The sequence below is a fragment of the Chelonia mydas genome, chromosome 9, assembly GCF_015237465.2.
Source record: "Chelonia mydas isolate rCheMyd1 chromosome 9, rCheMyd1.pri.v2, whole genome shotgun sequence".
In the NCBI taxonomy this organism is placed as follows: Eukaryota; Metazoa; Chordata; order Testudines; family Cheloniidae; genus Chelonia; species Chelonia mydas.
The window spans coordinates 71970168-71993588 of record NC_057855.1 but is presented as its reverse complement, the minus strand read 5'-3'; the positions used below and the strand labels follow the sequence as shown (position 1 = coordinate 71993588).

At 38.7% G+C, this 23421-nt stretch overlaps 1 protein-coding gene across 4 annotated transcripts in view; it reads left to right on the top strand.

Moving 5' to 3' along the window:
• DACH2 (dachshund family transcription factor 2) overlaps positions 1–23421 on the top strand; it is a 474848-nt gene that overhangs the window by 387515 nt on the left and 63912 nt on the right. For 2 of the 4 annotated variants that reach the window (XM_037909071.2, XM_037909072.2), the window contains 4 exons: positions 750–905; positions 4701–4873; positions 17315–17450; positions 19975–20055. In XM_037909071.2, the coding sequence (XP_037764999.1) occupies positions 750–905; positions 4701–4873; positions 17315–17450; positions 19975–20055 (546 nt within the window). The remainder of the gene's footprint in view (positions 1–749; positions 906–4700; positions 4874–17314; positions 17451–19974; positions 20056–23421) is intronic. The other 2 variants (XM_037909073.2, XM_037909074.2) reach the window with 1 other exon arrangement.

The following is a 23421-nucleotide window of genomic DNA, read 5'->3' as shown; positions in this document are numbered from 1 at the left end:
AGTATGACATTGTTTAATCTGACATACTTTGCTTTTTCTCTTAGACATCAATTACTGTGAACAAAATGTACACCTGAATGTTACATATAAATGCCTCAAAGCTGACTATCTACAAGTTTGGTCTTTGAATCTCTCAATTATATTCAGAATTTAGCATTGAAGAGGAGTCTGGTCTGGTGCTCTGAGCACAGGACTAGAATCTAGGAGCTTCTAAATTCTAATCCTGATGCTAAAATTGACCCGTTCGGTGGCCCTAGGCAAATCATTTAAATTCTCTGCACATGTTTCCCCATCTATTGTTATATTAGTGCTAGCTGGTATTATTAATTTTTATTATTTTATTATTTAGCAACTCCTTGAAAAAAACTCCCACTGGGTATTGTCAATGGTGAGGTCCTGTGTGTGGATTACAAAAGAAGAGTCCCTATTTAGTTGTTATCACAATTAGTTGTGAGTCCTTTCTGCTTGTGTCATTTTATCCTTAAGCATCTAGCTTTCTCTGTTTCCAGAAGGAGTACACAGTGTTCTAGTTAGGTTATTTGGCCTGGTTTACGATTATTAAATTATTCATTTATTTCAGGTACAGCACTTATGTGCCTTTTTGGTGCTGAGTAATCAATAAACTATAAAATATTCCAAAACAAAAAATTGAGTAATTTAGGATAATTAAAAAATTTGCAGTAAAGCTAGCAAAATCTCTTCAAGGGAAGAATATGGTATTTACAATATCTTTGTATACTGTTTTGCAGGTGGGAGTGAATCCTCCTGGGATAAAGAGAAACTTCAGTCTCCTATTACAACAGGATCACAGCATGGTGTTGGTCATGCCACACTATCAGGACAATCCAGCCTTGGGAGTGCACATCCCCTCAGTCCTCTCCAGCAAAATCACCTGCTCACCAACAGTACGTTTACTGTCCTTATAAACAGTAAGAAGACACTCTAAGATACAGACACCTTCAGTCTTATACTGTTTGTCTGTAAAGAAGGAAAGCTATACAAGAAGTTGGTAACTAATAAATAGCATGTGATAGCTGGAAGAATTTAGCGTGTGCGTACACACACACACACACACACACACACGGTAAAGCTGGAGGCTGCAACTCGATTAAACTATTAACCAATGAGGAACCATTCCATTACAGAATAGCCCTGGTTTCTACAAACCTGAGGATGATAGATCTGAGGGCAGCGCCCAGGCTATAATCAAGCTTGCGACAGATCTAATGTAAATCCCTAAAACAGAGCTCCAGAGTGCTGTTTGGAAGGTGAAAAAACCCACACAGTCATTTGCCAATTTTGCCAAATGGGAAAAATCTCTTCCAGAGACCAAATATAATTTTGGCAATAAGCACAGTCCACAGCATCCTACGAGATCCAGCATGTCATATAAAGGTGGGAATGAGCGGGACTAGCACAAAGCCAAAATGGCAGCGAGCTAGCAGTGGGTAGAAACAACTCCTTCCTCTCCCTGCCTCTTCAAGTCATCCAGCAATAGTAGGCATGGCTGGGACAGGTAAGAGTGTTAGAACCATCACATGCTACCCCTCAGAGGGGAAGGAGTAATCAGTAGGTGCCTGAGTTCCTTCTCCCTCCACCCAACACGATGCTATGAGTGATTGCACCACTCCCATACTTACCATTTACACGCCCCAGTTAGTGAGGTTTGATGTTAGGCCTGCCTAACTAAGTCTTTTGCATTTATACTGTGTCACAGTGCAGCTAATGACTCAATTTAACATTAATGTAGGTATATCAGACTGTGAAATAAACGACCAAGCTATAAATACCACTTCAAGATTAATTCACTGTTTAGACACACTGTCATAATAGTTTTACTAATGAATTGAATGGCTTCCTTTTATTGCTAACTCCAACTTCTCAAAAAAAAAATAAAGCTTGTATTATTTCATACAATCAATATACTTTTTATATATCCTAGTTTCATTGTTTTCAAATCAATAAAAGTTTTCCTGAAACTTAATTACCTCTGTTAAGAGTTCTGCATCACAAACAGTAGAAAGTTTTCTATATAAAGGCATTTATATAAAGGTAAATAGCATTCATTTTGGTAAATGTGTACCCAAATGCTGGTGGTGAATTTTGCTTTTTTTCTAAGATCTCTCCCGTTGCCTGGATTAGGTACTGTAAAAATCCTCTCCAAATCTTGGAGTCTAAAAGGGTCAAGTTCTCTACTTCCAAAACTTTACTGAGGTCGATGGAGTTACTCCAGCAAAACATTTCGCCCCAAAGTTTTTGTAGTGTATAGAAGAATTTATTGTCCAGGCCAAAATTAAAATAGAATCAGTGTTAAAGGAACAGGTGGGACATGATAATTGGATAAAAGATAACAGTGGGATGAAGGAATGGAAACAATGCTAATGTTTGAAAAATCCTCATTGTTCATGTATATATCTTTGTTCTGAGAGTTTTACAAATTGATTTCAAGGACTTACTTTTCACAAGTGTATGAACTGTGAACGGTAAGTTCTTATTCAACAGAAATACCGTATTTTTAAGACCAAATACTTTGATTTCTATCTATGTAGTGTCACTGAATTTGGTGGAGAAGCTGAGACCATTTAAATGTTTCTTACTGTAGGTGCTTGTCCCCTTTCATGCACAGTTAGGGTCTGTCATCCGATTAAGTGGAGCTGACTGCAGGACTCTTATGTAGTGTAGATGATTCTTTAATTTTATGTTCCTTATCTGGGGAATATGCACTTACATAATTCAGAGTCTGCACATGTTTTACATATGAGGCTATTGTGTTCTTCCCTGTTTTGGTAATCTTTCAAGATATTTTTCAGTATTTTTTATTTTAAGTAGTTGTCTAAAGGCTATTAAAAGGTTTATTGAATATCAGACATTATGTCTGATGATTTGCTAGTGTAAGATGTATTTCCTTTATAGTCCTCAGAAATGCTTGATGGATTGTGTCTTAAAACTGGCGATGTGCTGTTATATTCTGTTTGTAGTTTGCATTTAGTTTGCATGTCAATTGGACTTTACGTAGACATACAACTCAAAGTGGACAGATGGTGTCTGGGAGTTTTGGAACTCTATGGAGTGTGAGGAAAGATTATTAGGCTGCTACGGGAGATATACAAGGGAACAAAAGCTTATGTATATAAGCACTGAAGGGGATTGTCAGTATGGTTAGAAGTAAATGGAAATGTCCATGGACTCTGTCTTGTTACTATCTTGATTAACAATGACATGGACCATCTCATAAACAAAGTAATGTGAAGCATAACACGCCACAATGAATGGATATAATAGTGTTTGGCTGATGGCTGTCCGGGGTAGTAAGGGTGTTAAGTTTTCAGATGATTCTGCCCTTTGTGGGCAGGTGGTGGTTTCTGTGGGTGTTTCTGGTGTTTGTTGGACCAAGAAATTGTGTTTTGTATGAAAGAAATTATGTAAGGAAGATCAGCTCATGGCACTCTTACTGTAGGAATATAATATAGGAAAACAATGATTTACCCTGTAATATGGTAATGATTAAGGTAGAACCATGGTAATAAACTCAGAGAAATATCTATGATAAATAGGCACATAGTTTACAATTGTGACAGGCTATACAATTATGTTATTTTCATATTTTGCCAGAGGTTAGTGATGATCATTTCTAATCTGCCTAAATTCCCTTTGCAGAAATTATTGAGCCATTTTGACTCTGTATAGTGGCAGAATTTGGTCCTGTTTGTGTTGAGAAAATCAGGTAATGCTCATAGATAAATGGGATCATGAAGTCTCTCCTGAGAAGTCTTAAGAATTAGGTGTTACTCAAAGTCAGAGCAGTTAAAAAGATTTCTCAGTAGTTTAGTCTATTTGTGCCACCTAAGTGTTGTGATCATTATTGAAAACTATGTGGTCTATTGTAAGACAAGTGATGCAGTATATATACATGTTAAGGAACATATGGTATTGGAATATGATTCTCATTTACACCAGGACTACTTTACACCACTCTGGCAGTGTCAAAGAGCTTTAACGTGGATGTACATGTAATTCACTCCTTTTCCAGGCCCCTTTATACTGCCATAGCAGTGTGAAATAGCTTCAGTGTAAATGAGAATTAGGTCCCATGCCTTATGTGGAAATATTTTTTATTTTAAACTGGAACACTGCACATCTCAATTCACAGACTTAGCTACCGTCTTGTATTCAGTCCTTACTGGTATAATCGTACTCAATAACACCTCAAAATCTGGTATCAAATTGCTGCATATGTGTAATACTCAATAATGTTAACGGGGGTTAAGTGTATACACTGATGACAGAATAGACTATATTAACTAACTTACCCCTTGATCTGTTTTAATATAATTGTAAGAATTTCTGCATGTCCCATGAATTTTTACATTGCTGATTAAAGGGGTCAAAGAGCTTGCAGATTGTGGCATACCTGTTTTGTTAGTATTGCCTGTTTGTTTACAGCTAGATTTGTCTTTGATTAATGCAGTACATATGCAGTCCTCTTATGGAATGCAAATACTATTAGCATGAGGCATTCTCTCTGACTTTTTAATTATTTTAAATGGCAATGTTGTATTAGTTATATAAATTTCAAACTCATAATAATGACAGCCTAGACTAATTACTCTTTCTGTAGTATGATAGCTATGCTCTTGAACCAAAGTGTTGGATTATGAAATGAGAGACTGACTAACCATCATGCCCACCATCTCTTTTAGGGATAGATCTGCCATTTATGATGATGCCCCATCCTCTCCTCCCAGTCAGCCTACCTCCTGCTTCAGTTGCAATGGCAATGAATCAGATGAACCACCTCAATACTATAGCTAACATGGCTGCTGCAGCCCAGATGCATAGTCCTCTTTCCAGAGCAGGGGCCTCTGTTATTAAGGTAAGAGTGCAATATTTGATTTAGAAAACAATGATTTATGGATAAAAACACACTCCCAGTGGCATTATACTGATTCCTTGGGAACATAAGTGAGCAGCTATGTGTTTGTACAGCAGCTAGCACACTGGGTCCAGGTTCCTGGCAGGAGTTTCTAGGTGCTATTGCAGTATAAATAAATATTGATAACATCACTAAGAAAATAAAGAAAAAGCAGCTCTGCTACTGATGCAAGTATGTAATATTATTAAAAACAGATACTAACATGGACCAGAGGTTGGGAGGGTAGCTAGTGTTGCACCTAATAATGACACAAAAGCTATTTTAAAATATAGCGTAAAAACATACTTTCATTTTGTACTTAAAGGAAAGTGCTGCAGGTAATCACAGGAATTCTAGTGCAGTGAGCCTTACTTCAGTATCTGAGAAAAAGTTCAGAAAATCATTAAAAGGACTTTAATGACTGTAATATGAGATAGGACTCCTGCTTCTTTAAATGATGGATAAAATGTACTTAGACTTTCAAAAGACTTTTTATAAAGACTCTTGCAAGTAGGCTATTAGGAAAATTTGGTAACCATCTTGAAAGAGCAAGTCCGGTCATGGATTAAAAATATGTTAAGAGATAGGCATACATTCTCAGAGGAAAGAGATTAGAAATGGGAGTGTCAAGGATCAAGATTGACGGGTTATATGGAAGAGCAGGTAGCTACAATGTGGAAGTTTTTTTTGTAAACTTTCAGAAAAACGGCTTCTATCACCTTTTTATTTTTGCAAAAAAATAAAAAGGGCTTTTTGTCAGTTTTAATATTTGAGCATGTGTGTTTCTCTAGCAATTTTAAAAAATAAAAACAAAGTTTAGAAATTGTAACTCTGTTATGGGGTCATTATATTCCCATTTTTTGTCTCTGGGTTTTTGTGTGCATGTGTTAAAATATTATTTTAAATGTTAGGATTATTAGGTCTTATTCTCTGTTGCTTTGCCCCTTGTGTAGTCATTTTCACTTGCACAAAGTAGGTGTTAAATGCTACTATTTTGGCACACAGCTTCCCTTACCACCAGTGGGGTGGGTGGTGTAATACCTCTGCAGCAGCAGTAGGTGCTGGAGGCATTCTAGCCAGAATTACTCCTGTCTGACGTAGGGGATATGCAATGAGTGGCCACTGCCGTAGCCTTTCACAGGATACAGCATGCATCCTTTGCTATGTCAGTCTGTTTGGGGGTATTTAGTGATGCCTTCCTCCCCTTTGTTTTTCTGACTGCACAATGACTATGACTGTGGCTGTCCCTTGTGTAAGTTTCAAGGGAAGATGGAAGACTCCCTGTGTTCTGTCCTTTCTTCGTGCACCACAGTCTGGTACTGAATGGCTGTAAAGTGCAATGGGATTCTCAGATTAAATTAACTATATAGAAGCAAAGTATTGTTTTTGTCATTATTTATTATTCTGTTGTTATATCACACCACCTTGATACTCGTTAAATCCATGTAATACGAATGCATAAAACTGACCATGTTTTTAGATATATCCTAATAATGATGTGATATGGCTACTTAAAATTTAAAACTGAATTGAATATACTGTTTACCTAATTCCATAATTAGACATCTAAAATACCATTTAGCCCATTTCCTATTAGTGTGTGAATGGGCTGCTTTAAAAAGGATTTGAATGAAGTCATCATGCATTTTATATTATATTTGCCATTTAGAAATAAGCTGTCCTACCAAAATATGCATGATCAGCAAAGTTAACATTTAGTGCTCCAGAAAGAAATGTCATAACTATGAAATTTGATTTCTTCTTGACAGGAACACTATAAATTAGGCAGTCACAATGGCCAGATTCAGAAAGCCTTCTTTGCCATCTATAATATAATCTAATGTGATTACAGTGGCACCTGCTAACGCTGCTATAGTTAAGGGTTTGTCAGTGTCTTCCATTATAAATCCCTACTTTCAGGGATTTACAGCTCAGCTGTAAAAACTTGCTCCAACTGAAACTTGGCTAAAAAATTTCAGAATTATCTGTTCAGTTAAGTTACAAGAGTAGAAAATAAATGAAGGTAGTATGCTTTTTTGGTGTGTCTGTAACTTAAAAGAAATTCTATTCATTGACATTATTTTCAGATCTCTAGACCATACGATTGAATAGGTCCTTTCTACATAAACTAAAACTTTTTTTTCTTCTGAATTTTATGGAGCAGTTCTACACCAAAACTATCAGTACTTTTCAGCAAGATTTTTATTATACAATGGATCCATAATATGCAAATACATATGACTATTAATATGCATTCACAGCATATAGTACACATAAAGGAGTTGTTAAGGTTTATGCTGAGAATACATATTAAATAGAATGCTCAAAATATGGCTGGATCTTTTCATGTCCATTACAACAATATTGGGTGCAAAGAAGCTGAGCCTTCACAGTATATAAATGGATGCCAAGTGCCACTCATTCAATGTCACAACACAGTGAGCATACAACTCAAGGTCTGTGTTAAAGATTTCCGACCCTTACTGATAACTGATTTTGAACCTTTTACCCAGACCAGGGTCTTCATCCTAGTCATTCCCATGGGTGGAATCAGGCCTGCAGGGTTGCAGGGTGCCCTTTACCTATAGCCAGCAATGAGGTCTGGATGCTCCAGTGGTGTCACCAAACCAGAGTAGGCCTTCAGCCCCCCAATTTATACAACCCAAGCTCAGATAGTGTGCAAAAATTAACTGTAAGGATCCAGTTCTTTTCTGCACCAAGATCCACTGAGCACAAGAGAACTGGGAAGAAGCCTATCAGGGAGCCAGTTATAGCTCCCTATTTCTCAAGCTTCGGCTACTCCACTGCTGTCCCTGCTGTAAGTTAGAGCAACCTTGGACCCTAACTTATTCCAGCTGGCTATGGTCTCCAGAGCACATACTCAAACTGCGACTTTGGCAGAGCGGAATTGTGGCCCGCAGATCCCAGACATATACTTTACACTAGGGTGGATGTTTGGGTGTGGGATGGGGGATCTAGCTCCATTGGATTTAAACCAGTCGAGTGACAATTCTCAGCGGGCCGCTGCAGCCAGATTCTGGCTCCTTTGCTTATGCAGCACAAAGAAGCCAGAACAGGGGGAGGGGATCTGGTCCTAAATCTGTATAAATATCATCACAGGAACTGTTTTTCCTCCTACCTCACTAGGTAAACTAGGAGCCTGCTTATCCAGAAATTGCTTAGTGGCTTTTATGGCCAGACGAGTACTATGATCACGTAATTAAAGACTGTATCATAATGCATATACACAAAGTGGCAGAATGAAGATTGCTTGGAAAGTCTTCATTCTGGTATTTCCTAGCTTTTGATTGCTTTACTTTACAACCTTCGTAATGTTCTTTTCATATAGGGGTTTTAATGTAATTTCCTATGTTTTTAAAAACTTAAATATTGACAAAACAAAAATACCATTATCTAGAATCATACTGACCCCACATCAATAGGGCTGGGATCTTTAGATCCTCAGCACAGTCCTCTGTTGTTTGAGCCAACATAGTAACTGGTGGCAGTAGAAGCCTGGTGTCTTATATGGGGACTTGCCACTGAAGCAGGGTGGAGACACAAAAAGCAGTGGGTTTCACTGCTGTTTACAAGACAGCAAAAGACTGTTTAGACTCAGGAGTAATTGGTTCAATTCCAGTTTCTGTAGGGGAGTGTGCTGTAGTGATTAAAGACCATTCTGCTCTGCCCCTAACCTCTCCCTATCTCCTTCTGCCCCATCCAGCCTCCCCTCTCCTGCTGCCATCCTTCCTACTCCTGTCCCTTTCTTCCCCTGCTCCTGTTCCTTTCCCCTCCCACTCCTTCCCGCCCCCCCGCCCCCCGACTCCTTTAACCCACCCTCCCTGTTTGCTGATGGAGGAGGATTGTGGAGACTCAAGACTATTGTGTTCAACACCAGTACTGGAAGGGGGTGTGGTCTAGTGATTATAGATCCTTCTGCCTCTGTGGCAACACACACAGAGACACTATTACTTCTCAGGAAAACTGTTGTAAGAATTTTTTAACACGGGCAAACATAATATTTTCCCTAATCTCATTCTCAGAAATGGCTGAACTATTTTAGCTGAAATTCTCTCCCACCCCCCAAAACTAACTCATTTGCTCATTCATCCTGAGGCAGACACCTGGCGTGGAAAATTTAACCCAAAGCAGTTGTAAAGGATGTATGACATAAATTTGAAATTCCCTAAATTAGAAAAAAGATGGGTTGTGCAATTATGACTGAGCAGTGCTGTTTTCTGTGTGCTGTATAACTCTTATACCTGTATTTATCTGACAGAGAGAAAAAAAAATCTCCCAACCTCTGAATTCTCAAAACCAGTTGCCAAAAATACAAGAACATAGATATATTGTAAGGATTAATACATGTTTACTTTTTCCTCTCTATGCCAGCCCAACATTTTGAAACACTTTCAGAATAAAGTTCAACTTTTTAAATCTAAATTTATAAAAATTATAACTTTTGATCACATGTATTTTTATACTTTTTCATCTTATAGAATTAATTCATTGTTGCCAACTTGTAGATTAAATGATTGCTGGAATGTCAGGGAAAGATCATACAACAGAGAAAGTAATTTGAGATAACTTTCTTCATGGCTAATTTGAACAGCTGAGTCCATTGCAGAAAGCAGAGGATGTGCAGTCATATATCTTTTTATCCATTGCCATGCAGGTACTGCAATGTTTGGACATACTCAGATGTCTATAATCTTATTTAGCCTTGTTTCATTTAAACTACAATTTTATCTCTTATACGCCTTTTCCTCAGACGTCAAGTATGTATTGTTTATTAACATTGGGAACTGCATGTTTCCAACATAAAGGGGAACTCCTGAATGTTTGCGTTGATTCTGAAGGTGGAAAAGACATTATAAGTTGCAAACACAATTGCTTTTTTCCCCAGAGTTAGCATTGTAATATTGTTAGACCAAACACATAGCCTTTAGTTGTGGCTCAGATCCTTTTAGCATTGGCTCAGCCATTAGCATTTGTAGTTACTAGCTAATATAGTTATTACATAACTATAATATAGCTATGACATCATTAGGCCTGGGTGTGTCCTTTCTTCATTCAGTTATAGCACTGGACATGGCAGAATTCAAAGGACCAAGGATATGTATGATGATTCACCTGTACAACAGCCAGTGCATTATTAGTCAGTTTTTCACCTTTGCACATTGACAATACTGATAAACAAATGTAATGGCAACTTTGTAATATATGGGTGAAAGGTGCCATAGTTTTTTCCCTCTGATTACTAATTTAAGAAACTCCAAAGTGGGAAGCTCTTGTTTGGCTGTTTACCAATACCGTCTGATTAGCTGTGATTTTTTGTTTGTTTGTTTGTTTGTTTGTTTGGCTGAGCAGCTGGCAATTAATGAATTGATAGGCAATAGTCACAAGGCGGTGGAATTAGCAAGTGAACATCTGGTATTAAAAATTAGTAAACACAGAAGAGGTTTTTTTGTGATTTCTTAAATTCAGTAGGAAAATAAATACTAGTTGACTACTACTGAAATGTTTGGTGCACACAATTAAAAATATTACTGCCCTGTACATGGAATAAGTATATTGTATGTGAGTTCATTTCAGATAAGAGTCCGAGCAGAAGATAGTAGGATCCAGCTGACTCTTTGGCAGGCATCCAGCCACATCTCAGTCATCCTTTTCCTTATTTAAAATGTGATCCCCAGTTCTTGTATAAATTGCACTCCTCACAGCTCTAGCTCTGGAGACCAGGGGAGATACTGAGTCTGCCTATCTCTTTGCCTATTCCCCTCACCCAGATCAAGGTCTTCCAAGTTTTGAGCCTTCCTTACCCAAGGAACACAAGTCCAGAGGTTTCTCCTGAGGTATCATCTCTCTAAAGGATTGGTGTGTAGTCCAGCTGTACATTGATCTAGCATGATTTCTGGTTTAGACTGAGCCAGAATTATTATCTGTGTAAAAGTGGAAATGCACGTTGTGTTTTACCTCCAGCTATATTGCCTTAGTTTAGGACCATAAACTTTAGAACAAGTATTAAACACTTTTCATAGAAACTAAAATAATCATAATGCTAAATTAAGGTCCAACTGGAAAAGAAATATGAATCCTGATATTAGCTGTTATCAAATGATAACACATTATTTGGTAACAGTAGTGTTTGTATATTTCCTATTAATTCTGGGTGAAATTGAGCCAGGAATGTAAAGGCAATGGGAGGCCTTCAAAGTAGAAAAACTGCCAGATCTGTACAAGAGGTGGATAACTATGGAGCAGGCATCCAAGCTGACTCTCCACCCCTGCCCCTTCATATATCTGCATTGCATATACCACTTCTGAAGAGACATTTGAGGATGGGGAAGTGGTTGCAGGATTTGTTGCCCCTCTTTTAGTCCTGATGCTGTTATAGCAGCCACAAAGTGAGCTTCTGAGCTGTCCTGTGTCCTGCATACGAGTTCTGCAACTTCACCCTCTGTGTGGTTTGACACACAAAGCCCATTTACATGGTGACTGGAGGTTTGGGGTGAATTTCTTCTTAACTGTTTTGAGAGTCTGAATGATGGTGAAGCTGGCCTTGAGGAAGGCAAGTATAATACTGTAGAAACCTAATTGGGAGTAGTGCATAAATAAGTAAAAAAAGTTATTCTTCAAGGGTATACGAATTATGGTTCTTCCAATAAATTCAGCAGCTCCAAGTTTATTCTCAGATTAGTGGCAAATACTTATCTGGAACTTAAAACCAACAACAGCCCACCACATTTTTCTCTGCCCCCATTTTCATTAGCAAAGTCTGTTAAGTTCCAAGCTCGCTTGCCATTATAGAGCCATGTAGAGTACAGAAGGAGCACATCAATTAAATATGAAATATCAAGACAAATGTATGAATAAAATATCCAGTATTCAGACAAATGTCCAAAACCTGCTTGTCAGCAATGAAATGCCATTAAATCCTTTAGGAGCTCATTAATAGATTAACATTTGGAAGAGTAATTACAGCTACATTGGAACTGAAAATAAATAAAAATAAAAAGGCAAATCCAGCAGCATGGGTCTTCTAAAACTCTTGACATATAAAATGATAACCAATACTATAAAATATTAGAGATAAGGAATTAAAGTTAAGGTGATTATGTCAAAAATTGGTAAGCCGTTCATATATACTTCTAATACAATTATTGTGGATGTAAGTTAGTTATGGATGTTATGTTAGTGCTTCACATTTCTTGTGTGGAATAGCACCTCACAAGGGATGCAAAAGGGATACTGAGGTGAAAGCAAGGATGTCCCTGAAAATTGGAAGAGCTGATGACTTTAGTGCCATTAACCTAAATCATAACTAAAAGTAACTATGTCAAGCTTTGTAGCTACATTTTCTGAGCCAAAGCAAGACGCTGTCCTTTAGTAAGACAGAAATATATCGTCCTTCAAAAGGATTTAATACTCCAGAAGTCTTTTTTGAGAATTGATGGTACAGCTCTGTAAAGAGAAGAGAAAGATAAGATATATAAAGTACCAGTAGGTATTGCAGATAGATAAATAGTTGAGATCTTCAGACATGTTTTAATTCTTTCATCAGATTTCCAAATCTGTAAATTATCTCTCTAATTCAGTGCATTATAATCTGGTTTATGAATTGTGAAAAATGTACAAAATGTGAAAACAAGCTGAACTTAGGAAATATGGCGTTATTTTAGAAGTAATATTCTTCTGATACTATAAATATAACGACTGCAGAAGCAGGCTGGACTGCAGCCTGTAGTGGAACTACAGTTATTTTTAATAGAAAAAATAAAATATATGAACAGTAACAGGCTTGTAAAATTCATAAATGACATAAAATGAAGTCATAATCGTGTAAAAAAATTAAGATTTTAGATTTGCAATTTTCCCATTTAAATTCCCTTTTTGATTTGTTACAAATACTGTTAACCCTGTGTTTAGAAAATGGTGAGGACATTATCACTTGTGTTCTCATTTGTAATAAAATAGATTAACTTGCTGTGAAATTTTAACTAGGCTGAGACACAACAGTAGCTGCCTAATGAACCAGAGCACATTGCTGTTAAGTAGCTAAATAGATGCATACTGATTACAGGACTGAAAAATGGATGTGTTTACTTGCAAAGAAGAAACTATTCAGAGTGCTATTCGTTATGGTAGGAGAAACTCATACACTTCCAAACAAACACTTAGAAATAGACTATTTTTCAATCAATATCTAGGCTGAGGTGATAATATTCTATCCTCATGTATAGTACATATGATGTAGAGAAAATTCCAGCTCTTCTGTTGTCTAAAGGGAAAACTGTATCTTCCCGGTATATGTTAATTCTGGTAGGCAGTAAAATGTTAGCTGACATAATCAACAAATTCTTTCATAAAATGATTCACTGTGTAATTAAATGTGACATTATTATTTGACACCTTTATTTCTACCTGAACATTGTAAATCCAACGTAGTATGTGTTTTAACGCAGATTATTTTAAGTAGATCGCTTTATAGTGGGAGACAATGTAGGCACTGCAACCTTCGTGATGCGGGGTGGGGGATATTTGTCCCACTAGCTGGAAGAAAAGTGGCACTGCCCTTTTAAGGGCTTCCTTACAATGGATGGAGAGAAGGGGGAAAGCTTACAGGGCAGGGCAGGAAGCAGTTAGGGAAAGTCAGGAGCAGGTCACTGCACTGTCCTTCCTGCTGGCCAGAAGCAAGGGCCCGGTATTTATATGCCATGCAGCTCTAGGGAGGCCCTCTTTTACCTGCATTGGGCTGACAGCACTCACTCACCCACCCACCCATGAACAAAAGGACCGAGTTCTCTCCTAACCTGCTGGGGGAATTACGCTAGTTGCCCTTTTTGTTGGGGGTTGGGAAGGAGTTTTTCTCTGAGTCCCAGATTGGGTGGTTTTTTCCACCTTCCACACAGGATCTGTGGGACCCTGTGCTGTGGAGTAGGAGGTTAGATTATAATGTTGCAATTTAGTATGTAAAATTTTTGGCAGATGTCCAGTGCAGGTACTCATTAGGGAAGGGATACAGTTATCGGATGAAATGGATTGCAAGAGGATGTAAAGGAATCCATCCCATACTGGAGCAGTAAAAGGAGTTTCAGGCTTCTACATCTTGTACAGTGGGGATCCAACCCCCGCTCCTTTTCCTAATCCCTTTTAAAGGACTTGAGGAAGGGGGTTTGGGGCTCTTATACATGGAACAGCGAGGAACTGACCCCTTTCCTTTTATAATGGAATGGTCAGGACCTGGTTTGGGATTATTTGGAAATGGTTAAGGAAAGGATGATGGCCAGACAGTGAGAAAATGCAGTTATCAGAGAGAGCTGGAATCCTGTTTTTCCAAATCATCAACTTCTGAATTACTCAAATAATTTTCATTTAAGGATGGCATATACTGCTGTATATGTGATTTCTGAGTGTTAATGTACAGTAATTTGGTTTGTTCAGATCTTTTTTGTAGAGCAGTTGGCAAACTCTCTTTCCTTGGCTGTTCACATGCTTGTTATAAGTACATTATGTATTTTTGTGGCAAATTAATCACTGAACATTCTGAGTTGAAACAATGGTAGAGGCCCTTTTAGGTACACAAGATTGGGACGAATGTCAAGTAGGCTATGACACATAAAAGGAGGCAATTAAAGATAAAGTCACAGTTTTGTTCACCTGGGTCCCAATCCTAAAGCTGCTACTTGATCAAATTTAATAGAAGGTCCATGCACAAAGAACCAACAAGATCAGGGCTGTATGTGTAGAATTCATTGATTAGTAAAGATACCTCTAAGGGGGTGGATGGAAGCCTTCTAATGTGACACAATAGAGGGAATGTCAAGACAGGAAGCTAGGGCATAAAGGCCTCTCTCCTGGCCCCACAGGCTCCTCAGCAGCCACTAATTCCCAAATCCTTTTCAGGGCATTTCAGAGCATAGAGGGGGAAAGCCAACAGGCCAATAGCTTTGACATTGTACTGATTTGCTGTCAGGTTTGGAATAGTTGGATATTACTTGCTGAAAACAGTTGATTTTTTTCAAAACTTAAAGCTACTGAGGTTTGACATCCCTATAATAGATTCATATCTATTAAAACTTAATAAACATCTTTAATTAGCATACCAAGACTATTGCAATTAAAAGTCTCTCTTTAGGTTTTATTAGTTATTGTATGTTCATTAAATAACAGATAATTAGTGAGAACACATCCATTGAGAATTAACAGCTATGTAATAGATATGCATCTGTTACATGATTCCAAAGCTCAGTTGTTATTTAATGTATAATAACTATCCTATTAAAAACACATTCAAGGCTACATTTTCAGTGTGGTGTGACTGGAATAAACAAACACCACCCATTATGGTTAAGAGGAGATGCTCTTTAATTCCCTGTGCATCATGCTACAATGTATCCCTAAATATAAAGTTGAGTGTATTTTGGAGATGTGGTTTTAATGGGTAACAGAATATTTTTAACACACTAACCAGACTGCCATTGGTATTAATGAGTTACAGCAGCAGATAATGAACAGAAACTATTAAGTTAATCATTAGTAATTGAGAGACTTTTAAAATCTACAAATCTGCTTCTAAAGGTATTTTATTGATTTGTCATGTTCTCTACCCCAGCCTCAGGGGGAAGAAGAATTCAGTCACTATTGAGCTTCTTAGCGCATGGTCAGAAGGGGCCAGATCACACCATTTCACTGAAAAATCTTTGGGAATGTACCAGGAAGGATGGAAAGCTGAAAAGTTATCCTCAGAGCTTCCCCAGATTATACTGTGGAGAGGTGGGGAATTTGTCCTTCTCGCAGAAGAGGCAAAGAATTCAGCTCCCAGAACTCATGGCTATCAGGGAGCTGCCAGAGGCTAGGATTGTCCATCCCTAATCCCATCCACCTTCCTCGTAGCATGGCTCCATTGCAGCCATACTGCCAGGGACTCTCCCTTCAGCACTAACTGTGAAGTGTTATAGGTAGTCTACCTCATGGAAGGAGCCACAGAGAAAAAGGCCCAGAAAAAGTACAGTCTCAGCCTGTAATAGGTGCTTTTTGGTGGATTTTCATAGGTTATAGGATGTGGGAATAGGTGGGAGGGGATAAATGATGAAAATGCGTGTTACCGCTATAATTTTGAAAGCTCTAGGAAAAACAACGCATATAATGTTGTTATTACAGGTGGACGAAGTGGGAGAATTTCATTCTGGGTAAAATTTTGGAAAAATTTACCATTTTTTGTTTTACTCCTTTTTCTTTACCCAGAGTATTCTCAGGTATATTTGAACTGTGAACCACATTTAAAAAGTTGTGTGTGCAAACGTGCACATGCATATGTTAGCTTTTGTAAGCATATTCTTATATTTACTTCTAAAAAATGTTAATGCAGAGTTAATATTGCCTACCTCTGGCAAATCCTTTGATCTATTAAAGTTAAACCTCTGAAAAATCAGAATGAGCAGTGTTAAATTAGTCTTACCATAACTCTTTATTTTCAGGACAATCTCCAGATACATGTGGAGTTTAGAGCCCTTTGAAAATTAAAAGCAGGTTGGGGGAGGTGTCTTTTGGGAACCCTTTGACCAGGTTACAACAAATTTGCATCAGAAAGTCAACCCCTACTCCTGATGTGGCACACCAATATTCAAGGCAATTTGATTCCTCCTGTGAGTTTTAGAGCACATTTTTAGAGTATTAGAGAAATTTTGTCTTTACACTGAAATGTTGTGCACTTTTGTATGCATGGCTTTGGAAATCTGGCTGATATAGCTTTAATGGGGACTAATGAAAGTTCTTAGGTAGACCTATGATTGTTTTTATGAATTTGCAATTGTTTAGCATTAGTATTTATTTGAATCTGAAATTGCCAATTTAATCTGAATTTGGTATTTGACTCTTCTGTATCATTTATAGATACAGATAAAACTAGTAACGTACTGAGGAGGAATGTGCATTTTTGTATTAACATGGATGAAAATGTTACAAAATAAAAAGTACCCCAAGTAATTGAATAGCTTAAAAAAAACATTAGCAAGCTGCACAGTAGCTGCTATGTCATGATGATAAGGGTGTCATAGCTATGTGGTTACATGGTGCCCAGATATTATAGGTATGCAAGACTGTACTGGGTCTTTGAATGTGAGTTCACAAAGGAGCCGAATTAATTTACTTAGCAAAGGAGATTTGCTATTTTAGATAAGTCTTAAGTACATTAAAGAGGCAAGGTGGATGAAGTAATATCTTTTATTGGACTAACTCCTGTTGGTGAGAGAGAGAAGCTCTCCAATAAAAGATATTTCCTCCCCCACCTTGTCTCTCTAATATTCTGGGACGAACATGGCTACAACAACACTGTGTACATAAAGTAAATTAAAACAAACTGCACAATTCAACAGACATTATTTTCTTTTCTGTTTTAAGGAGAGGATTCAAGACAGCCCTTCTCCTGCTCCATCTCTGGAAGATAGTCAGAGGCCTGGGAGTCATGCGTCTTCACATCAGAGCAGTAGTGTGTCCAGCTCTCCATCCCAACTTGACAACACACCAGATAGAATTGGTTGGTACTTTATTATTCCCAGCCTCCCCTCACTCAGATAACTACTCTGTGGGTTTGAGAAGTGTGCTGTGAAAAATACTTCACTAAAGGAAAATTGACAGTGTTAGTTTTAAAACTAAAGGAGTACTTGTGGCACCTTAGAGACTAATCAATTTATTTGAGCATAAGCTTTCGTGAGCTACAGCTCACTTCATCGGATGCATACTGTGGAAAGTATAGAAGATCTTATTATATACACACAAAAAGCATGAAAAAATACCTCCTCCCACCCCACTCTCCTGCTGGTAATAGCTTATCTAAAGTGATTACTCTCCTTACAATGTGTATGATAATCAAGTTGGGCCATTTCCAGCACAAATCCAGGTTTTCTCACCCCCCCCCCCCCAAACTCACTCTCCTGCTGGTAATAGCTTATCTAAAGTGACCACTCTCCTTACAATGTGTATGATAATCAAGTTGGGCCATTTCCAGCACAAATCCAGGTTTTCTCACCCCCCCGCCCACACAAACTCACTCTCCTGCTGGTAATAGCTTATCCAAAGTGACCACTCTCCTTACATTGTGTATGATAATCAAGGTGGGCCATTTCCAGCACAAATCCAGGGTTTAACAGGGTTCCACACATTGTAAGGAGAGTGGTCACTTTAGATAAGCTATTACCAGCAGGAGAGTGAGTTTGTGTGTGTGTGGGGGGGGTGTAAGAAAACCTGGATTTGTGCTGGAAATGGCCCAACTTGATTATCATACACATTGTAAGGACAGTAATCACTTTAGATAAGCTATTACCAGCAGGAGAGTGGGGTGGGAGGAGGTATTTTTTCATGCTTTTTGTGTGTATATAATAAGATCTTCTATATTTTCCAAAGTATGCATCCGATGAAGTGAGCTGTAGGTCACAAAAGCTTATGCTCAAATAAATTGGTTAGTCTCTAAGGTGCCACAAGTCCTCCTTTTCTTTTTGCGAATACAGACTAACACGGCTGTTACTCTGAAACCAGTTTTAAAACTGACTCTGTGAAGCAGTCATTTATCATTAAAAAAATTAGAGCGGCATTAGAATACAGGATATAAAGCTGCCTGTTCTTCTCAAACTTGCTCATTACTGCAGAAAGCCTGACCAATCAGATGGCTACATATCATGCACACATCAACTCAGTGTCACAGTATATTGCCCCTACTATGATACAATATACACATCTCATGGCGTCCTTCTAAATGTACATTTGTTGTATTTAGCTCAAACTCAGCAAATTATATCATGACTATAATAAAGGAAACTCACCACTTTTTTCCATTGTCATAAGAGTTTTTTATTTCCACCGTAAGCATCAGGGTCTGTGTATTATTTAGACAAAGAATGGCCTTATGCATGAAACACAGTTCTGGGATCAGGCTGTCCCACAGACAGCTTGTTTGACCTTGGTCAAATCACTGAATCCCTGCATGTCAGTTTCCTTATTTGCAAAATAGGATAATATTTCCTCGTTTTACATATTGTCAACAACTAATTCATGCTTGTAAAACTCCCCAGTGCAGGTGATGTCTCTTCATCTGTTTGTACAACACCCAGCAACAATGGGGCCTTGATCCAGACTGTGGCCTTTGGATGCCATTGTTATATAAAAGATTATTAATAATAATACACTTGGAGATCCTCTGTGCTCCAGCAGTGTTAGGTATTATTAACTACAGTATTGTTGCAAAAAAAAAAAAAAAAAACCTTTAAGGCATCACTTAAATTTATGCTGAACCAAATATTTGTCTTTGTCTAATAGTGATGTTTGCCCATATTGTGCTGGTTTTAGAAGGATATATACATATTTTTTAACTTTTGCTATTTCCAGTTAAACACTGACTAAAGAATTAACATAACGTTCTATCAATTCTCTTGATCTGGAGTGACTTCAAATTCTATAATCAGTTAATTGTGGAGAAGGTAAAGCTTTAATCAAATAAAAACAAAGAAAGTAAGTATCCTGAAATCATAAACTTAACATGACTTACTGATTTTCCAGGTGGTAAGTAAAGAATTGCTCTCTCAGCATCAAAAAGGATTGTCTTTTAGTTGTCATCCATCAATTTGGGTTGCTAACCATCTATCTGTATTTCTTTCTTAAGCTAGCTGCATTATAGAAAATTACTGATTCTTTAAATCCTCTCATCTATTAAACATGTTTTTTCCCCAAAATGATTTCTGTGAAGCACTTTTGTAATTAGTTAATTTGAGCATTTTATAGGAAATTGCACTCATCCCAGTGGTAATTTTTGTTCTGTTCTGTTGTCTTTGTGTAATCAACTTAAGCAAATTTGCTTCTGCTGTTTATGTTAATACTTTGCTGTAAATGTTGAAGATTTGGAATTTAATAGATGACAATAAATGGCCCACCACTTAAGAACTCGCTGTATAAGAATGCAAAATTGCCAGAATATTGGCAGAAAAAATGTCATTTAATATTTTCATTCTCTATTTTGGCAATTTTTTTCACTGGCAGTGTTACAGAGCTGTGCACTCTGATTTTTTTAGCTATGCTGACCAACACCAGAGAAGGAGAACTCATTGATCAAGATACTGGGACCAATCTAAAAAAACTCCAAAAGGAGAAAGGTAGAATCATTTATTGTTTTTTATACAGCGTCTGTAAGGAAATTAATAATGCACTTTACCTGCATTGCCCACATTCTATATATCCAGTGGCATAACAGGTTATATTTATAGAGCTGAACACATAATTTGCAATGAATAAGGTATCCAGCGAATTTAGCCTGTATTTCTGCTTAGGGAGTATAAACAATAAGATCTGTATTTCCTTGTATTTATTCATTATTGGAGAAATATTTGGCAAATCTTTTAAATTTTATTAATTGATTATGAATAATTCTCTGCACATATTTGGTTAGCTACTTGGTACTGTTTCTGTTCCTTTACTGGGTGAGCGTGGAAGCACCTTCAGTGTTAATATTTGTGCATGTGAATTTCATTTCTGTGAATGCTTTTTAGGCAGTATGTTTGTTTTCTGCAAAAAGTGATACCAATCAACTCAGTTGTTCAAGTTGGGGGCGACATTGTTGGCAAATGTTAACTAGGTCCCCCTGCTACTAATGTCAACAAAGAGTTGAGGCTTCTGCAGTCTTAGGCAGGGACGTGTCGGCTGCTTCTGGGAGCAGCGCTGGGCCAGGGCAGGCAGGAAGAAGAGGTTCTTTCGACCCCTGATCTCTTCTACCCTGGGGAAGGGAATGCATATTCTTACCTTTACTGATCTGTGTCTCTAGTGGTTACTGCCCTTTCCTCTTCCTCACCCATTTTCTGATGTTTCTCTAGTCATTGCAGTTCTTCCTCAAGGAACCCAATGATGGGCCCTATTGAGCTCATTTGAGAACTCGTAATGAGTTCATGGAATACCTTGAGTTCATTTGCCCCTTGGGCCCTTATGCTTAAGTCCTTCCCTGTTGTCCCCTGTTGTTTCCCGTAACCGTGTGTGTTTGTGTAGGCAGTGTTGAACAAACCAACAGCTAAACAGTAGTTACCCAGTACACCATGGGTTCTCAGCCCTTTTCTTTCTGAGGCCCCCCCACAACATGCTATAAAAACTCCAGGGCCCAGCAAGGCAGGAAGGTCTCCGGGCTAGCAGTGGGGTAGCAACCCTTGGGCATAGGTGTAGTTTGACTTCTATTTTGGGTGGGCCAGTGGGGCTCGAGCCAGCTCCGCACAGCGGCATCCGGGGAGGGAGCGCCCGTCCACCCCCTGACTCACCTCAGCAGGCCACCCAGTCTGCCTGGGTTGTGGGGGAGGGGGCGCAACCAAAAATTATAACTCAAAGGTGGGGGGCTCACCTCAAAGTTTGAAAACAGCCTAGGATGCAGGGGTAGCTAGGGGCTGTGTGCGGGTGGGGGGGTAGCTCAGGGTGCAGGGAGGGGTAGCGAGTAGCTCAGGGTGCAAGGAGGGAGTAGCTAGGGGCTGCGTGCAGGCATGGAGGTAGCTCTGGGTGCAGGGATGAGGGTAGCTAGGGGCTGTGTGCTGGGAGGGCTCCCCTGTGGTCCCTGTTCCGTGGGGGCTCTGCCAGCCACAGAGCCGGGTCCCCTGCCCAGGCGGCTCTTACCGGCTGCGTGAGAAAAGGGAGCTGGGAGCTGAGGAGAAGCTTCAACCCCCTGCAGCAGCAGGAGACGAGGGAACACCACCAGAGCCCCAGCAAGAGCAGCAGCTGTCCCGCACTGCCTGGCTCCCCGCCTCCGACCTGGCCGGGGGCAGGGAGAGAAGGAGGTGGAAGGGGAGGGGCGTGGAGCTGCCCCGGGACTGCCCTGCTTTTGCACTATAGTTTCATGGTGGAGGGGGAAACATCTCCCATATCCCCCCACCTCTGCCCATGGGATCAGGGCTTGAACCCCACGGGTGCTGGCTTCAGCCTCGTGGGAGGTGCTGGGTCTTGGGCTCTGGGTTTTAGCCGCGGGGCCCTACGAACCACCTGAAAGGGGCCAAGGACCCCCGTAGAGAACCGCTGCACTACACCTTCCTTCTTAAAATAACAAACTGCCTTTACTTAGTAATTACATAGATGAGTATTTTAGTCTGAACCTGGAAGTGTGGTTGATTTTTAATTTTGTTGAAGCATGCATGGTTTCCTGCCACATGTTTAGACATTTTTCAGTGAAACAATGCAATATGCCCTATGGGACTCCAAGATGCAAATCATATATTTGACTGATAGCAGTTGTCTGTCACTCAAGGCAGAGCACATCCTGTATAGTTTAATGAACTACAAAAAAGTCAACCCAAAAACCCAAAACCCATATAAAATTCATTTTAAGAACTTAAACTCAAATCCGGGCTTTCTGTAGTCATTTAATATCGCTTGTAACTTTTTGCATGAACAGTGGTATAAACACCAATGTCCTAGCCAACTTCCTGTAAAGTTTCAATTTATATAGTAATCTTCATTTCTTGGCCTACATTTTTATGTAGTGTTGTTTTGTTTCACTCACTAAGTGCCACATATATACACATATATCTTATACAAGTGCTTGAAGGAAGTTTAGGATGAAATTGCTGTTTAGAGATTGGTGCAAACACAAATTCCAGATCACTACTGTCTACCCAACCCTTTCAAAAATCTTGAATCAGGCCTTCCCCAAAATTCATGAGTTTGGCTCAAAAATTACGAGATTTTTTTAAAAAGGGGTGAGAGGTTATTTTTATTTTATTTGTATTTGCCTTTTCATTTTTCAGCCTTTATGGTGCACTTGGATCACATTTTCAAACTTTTCTCTGAAATCATGAGGTATAGAAACGTCTTTTAAAAAAAATTTAAAACCGTCCTGGAATCCCATGACTCCAGGAGCTGGGACTTTATGAAAAATACTAACTATCATGAGACTCAGGATAAAATTATGAATGTTGGCAAGACTGTATATCCAAATAATTCCAAACTTAATTCACATCTAGCATGGTGACTGGCCTCCATGTTTATTTTACAGTTCCTGGTAAAATCTATTTTACTTTAGCTATAGTGATCCAATGGTTGCCCCATGATGATGATTGGCTTTTGAAAACCCCTAAACTTTCTAGCCTAGGCCTTTCTCTTGTGCTATGTAAATGTCACAATATTATTCCTCACTTAAAGTATCTCATCCTTAACATGAATTTTATTCCCAAAAGTTAGGTTCTTGCACACAGACAGCACATTGCCACATAACATGAAAAATGGACTACAGAATTTGTGCATCTGCAAATTAGCTGATTTGAGAGGTTACACAGTAATTTGTACCAACATATTTGAGAGCAGCATGTCACACCTCTCCATGAAATCATGGTTTTAGCACATATAGGTGTGGCAGTAATAGAAGAGGGTGATATATGTTGAACTGCTCAGTAAATACTACAGATATCATTTGTATAAACAGTGAGCTTCATTTTTCAAACACTGCCACTGCCTTTAGCAAGGCAAAATATATTTACCAGAGAAAAGATTAGGAAGGA